The 2,525-nt window shown below is 54.7% G+C and overlaps 1 protein-coding gene across 1 annotated transcript in view; it reads left to right on the top strand.

Moving 5' to 3' along the window:
- The window catches only part of KHDRBS1 (KH RNA binding domain containing, signal transduction associated 1), a 14,685-nt gene that overhangs the window by 10,183 nt on the left and 1,977 nt on the right, over positions 1-2,525 (top strand). The window contains exons 5-6 of the mRNA XM_015649108.3: positions 553-689; positions 1,781-2,000. Coding sequence (XP_015504594.1) covers positions 553-689; positions 1,781-2,000 — 357 coding nt within the window. The remainder of the gene's footprint in view (positions 1-552; positions 690-1,780; positions 2,001-2,525) is intronic.

Here is a 2,525-nt window from a genome sequence, read left to right as displayed (position 1 = left end):
CTGGGATGATTCTGGGATCAGCAGGGAGCACTGGGATGATTCTGGGATCAGCAGGAAGCACTGGGAATGGTGCTGGGTGATCTCCTGTGCCCCTTTAGTCCCCAAGGAAGGGATCTTTAAGGATCTGCCAGGAACACACTGCATCCCTAAGGATTTGAAAAGCCAGCTTGGATTTAGGAACAGGTGTTTGCTCTGCATCCCAACCCTTTCCTTTGGGAATGGGAACACTGCAGGGTTACCTTGTGCAGGCTCTTTGCCCCTTCAGACAGGAGCTGTGGGCTGAGACCTGCCTGGGCTTTTCCCCATAAATCCTCCTGACATCCCTGGGATGCTGGGAACATCAGGACCTGGAGATACAGGTGATGGAATCTTGGAGAAAGCTGGCAGCAAATCCCAGTAAAACCAGATTTCAACTGAGGTCCATGCAGTTATTTTTATCCCAGCACAGCAGCCTGTGATATCCCGGAGCTGTTCTCTGGAGCTGACTCTTTATATCCTTATTTATCTTTATTTTTATCCTTATGTTATCCTTTATTTACATCCTTTTTCCAGGATATGATGGATGACATCTGCCAGGAGCAGTTCCTGGAGCTCTCCTATCTCAACGGGGTCCCAGAGCCCAACCGTGGCCGAGGCGTCCCCGGGCGGGGCCGGGGGGCAGCCCCACCTCCCCCTCCACCTGTTCCGAGGTATTCCCAAAATCCCAGCCCTGGGAATGCTGGATTTCACTCACAGTTGTGCTGTCAGAGGGGGTTAAGCTGTTTCTTCTTGCACATCAGCTGCTGGGCCTGACCTTGGGATTCAGCCAAGGTTTGCCAGCTGGCTCGGAGCACAATGTTTGGGATGTAATCCAAGCCTGGGGATGATTTGGGATGGGTTTAATCAATAGTTTGATAAAGGAACCTTTCAGAAGTGGTCCCAGCTGGTGATGGATGTGCTGTAGCCCCCTCAGTGTTTTCAGCTGAAATGCCCATCCCTGCAGAGCTCTGGGGGGGCTTCTGGGGATAAATTGTTAACAAAAGTGTTCCTTCAATGCTTGCCTTGCTCCCTGATCCATGGGTGGTGCTTTTCCTTCTGCTTGGAGAGTCCCTGCCCATGTCCTCAGTGATCCTGAGGGATCTGGAGTGATCCCAGGTGGCTGGGAGGGTCCTTTAAAGTGAAATTCCCTGCCAAGAGTTCTGTATCAGATTTATTTCTTTGTCTACAGCTTCCTTTATCCTCACAAACCCTGACTCTGGGCTGTAGATCTGCCCAAAAATTGGATGTAAATGTCATCAGGAGGCCTCTCCTTGGCTGTGTGAAACCAGCTGGGCTCAGGAGGCAAAGCTCAGCTAATCTAAATTATGTGAAACTCCCAACTTTGGCTGGGCTGAGCCAAAATTTTGTGATTTAACCCCAAAGGGCAGCCACGCCCCATTGAATCCCTCCCTATTTATGGGATGGAGAGAGAATGGGAAGGGTAAAAGTGAGGGAATGAATGGGTTGGGATAAAGTTCAACAGGAAAAGCAAAACAAGGAATTCATTCCCTGTTTCCTTGGGAAGAGATCCCAAAGGCTCCCTTCCTGCCTCCTGCTCTCCTCAGCTGTGATTTCTTGTCTTTCTATACCTAAAACCATAGAATTCTCACCCCAAAGGAGAGTTTTGTACCTCTCACAGCATAACAGCGTGAATTTTCCTGCTGATCCACAATTCCTGGCTCTGCTTTTTGTCAGCTTCACATCACTGCTGAAAATCCCCATCCTCGGGCTCCTGACCAAAACCTTCCTCTCTCTTTTCCAGGGGCCGTGGGGTTGGTCCTCCTCCTCCTCCTCCCCCTCCTCGGGGTGCCCTGGTGCGAGGAGCCCCCGTGCGCGGGGCCATGGCCCGGGGGGCCACGCTGGCCCGGGGGGTGCCCCCTCCCCCGGCGGTGCGCGGCACTCCTGCCCCCCGGGCACGGGCAGCTGGAATCCAGAGGATACCCCTGCCCCCTCCCCCCGTGCCAGAGACCTACGAGGAATACGTAAGGAACGGTTCGGGATGCACGGGGTTAACGGGTGCTGGCTGCTCGGCGGGCAGCAGGGAGGGTCACGGTGGGATGGGGGGCACCGGGGAGCAGTGGGGTCACCAGGGATCAGTGGGGTCACCAGGGATCAGTGGGGTCACCAGGGATCAGTGGGATGGTGCTGGGATCACTGGGAATCAGTGGGATGGTGCTGGGGTCACCAGGGATTGGTGGGATGGTGTTTGGATCACCAGGGATCAGTGGGATCAGCAGGGATCAGTGGGATGGTGCTGGGATCACCAGGGATCAGTGGGGTCATCAGGGATCAGTGGGATGGTGCTGAGGTCACCAGGGATCAGTGGGATGGTGCTGGGATCACCAGGGATTGGTGGGATGGTGCTGGGGGTCACCAGGTATCAGTGGGATGGTGCTGGGATCAGTGGGATGGTGCTGGGGTCATCAGGGATCAGTGAGGTCATCAGGGATCAGTGGGATGGTGCTGGGATCAGTGGGATCAGCAGGGATCAGTGGGATGGTGCTGGG

The sequence above is a fragment of the Parus major genome, chromosome 23, assembly GCF_001522545.3.
Source record: "Parus major isolate Abel chromosome 23, Parus_major1.1, whole genome shotgun sequence".
Taxonomy (NCBI): Eukaryota; Metazoa; Chordata; class Aves; order Passeriformes; family Paridae; genus Parus; species Parus major.
The sequence above is the reverse complement of the archived record's forward strand: the minus strand, read 5'-3'. Positions and strand labels throughout refer to the sequence as shown.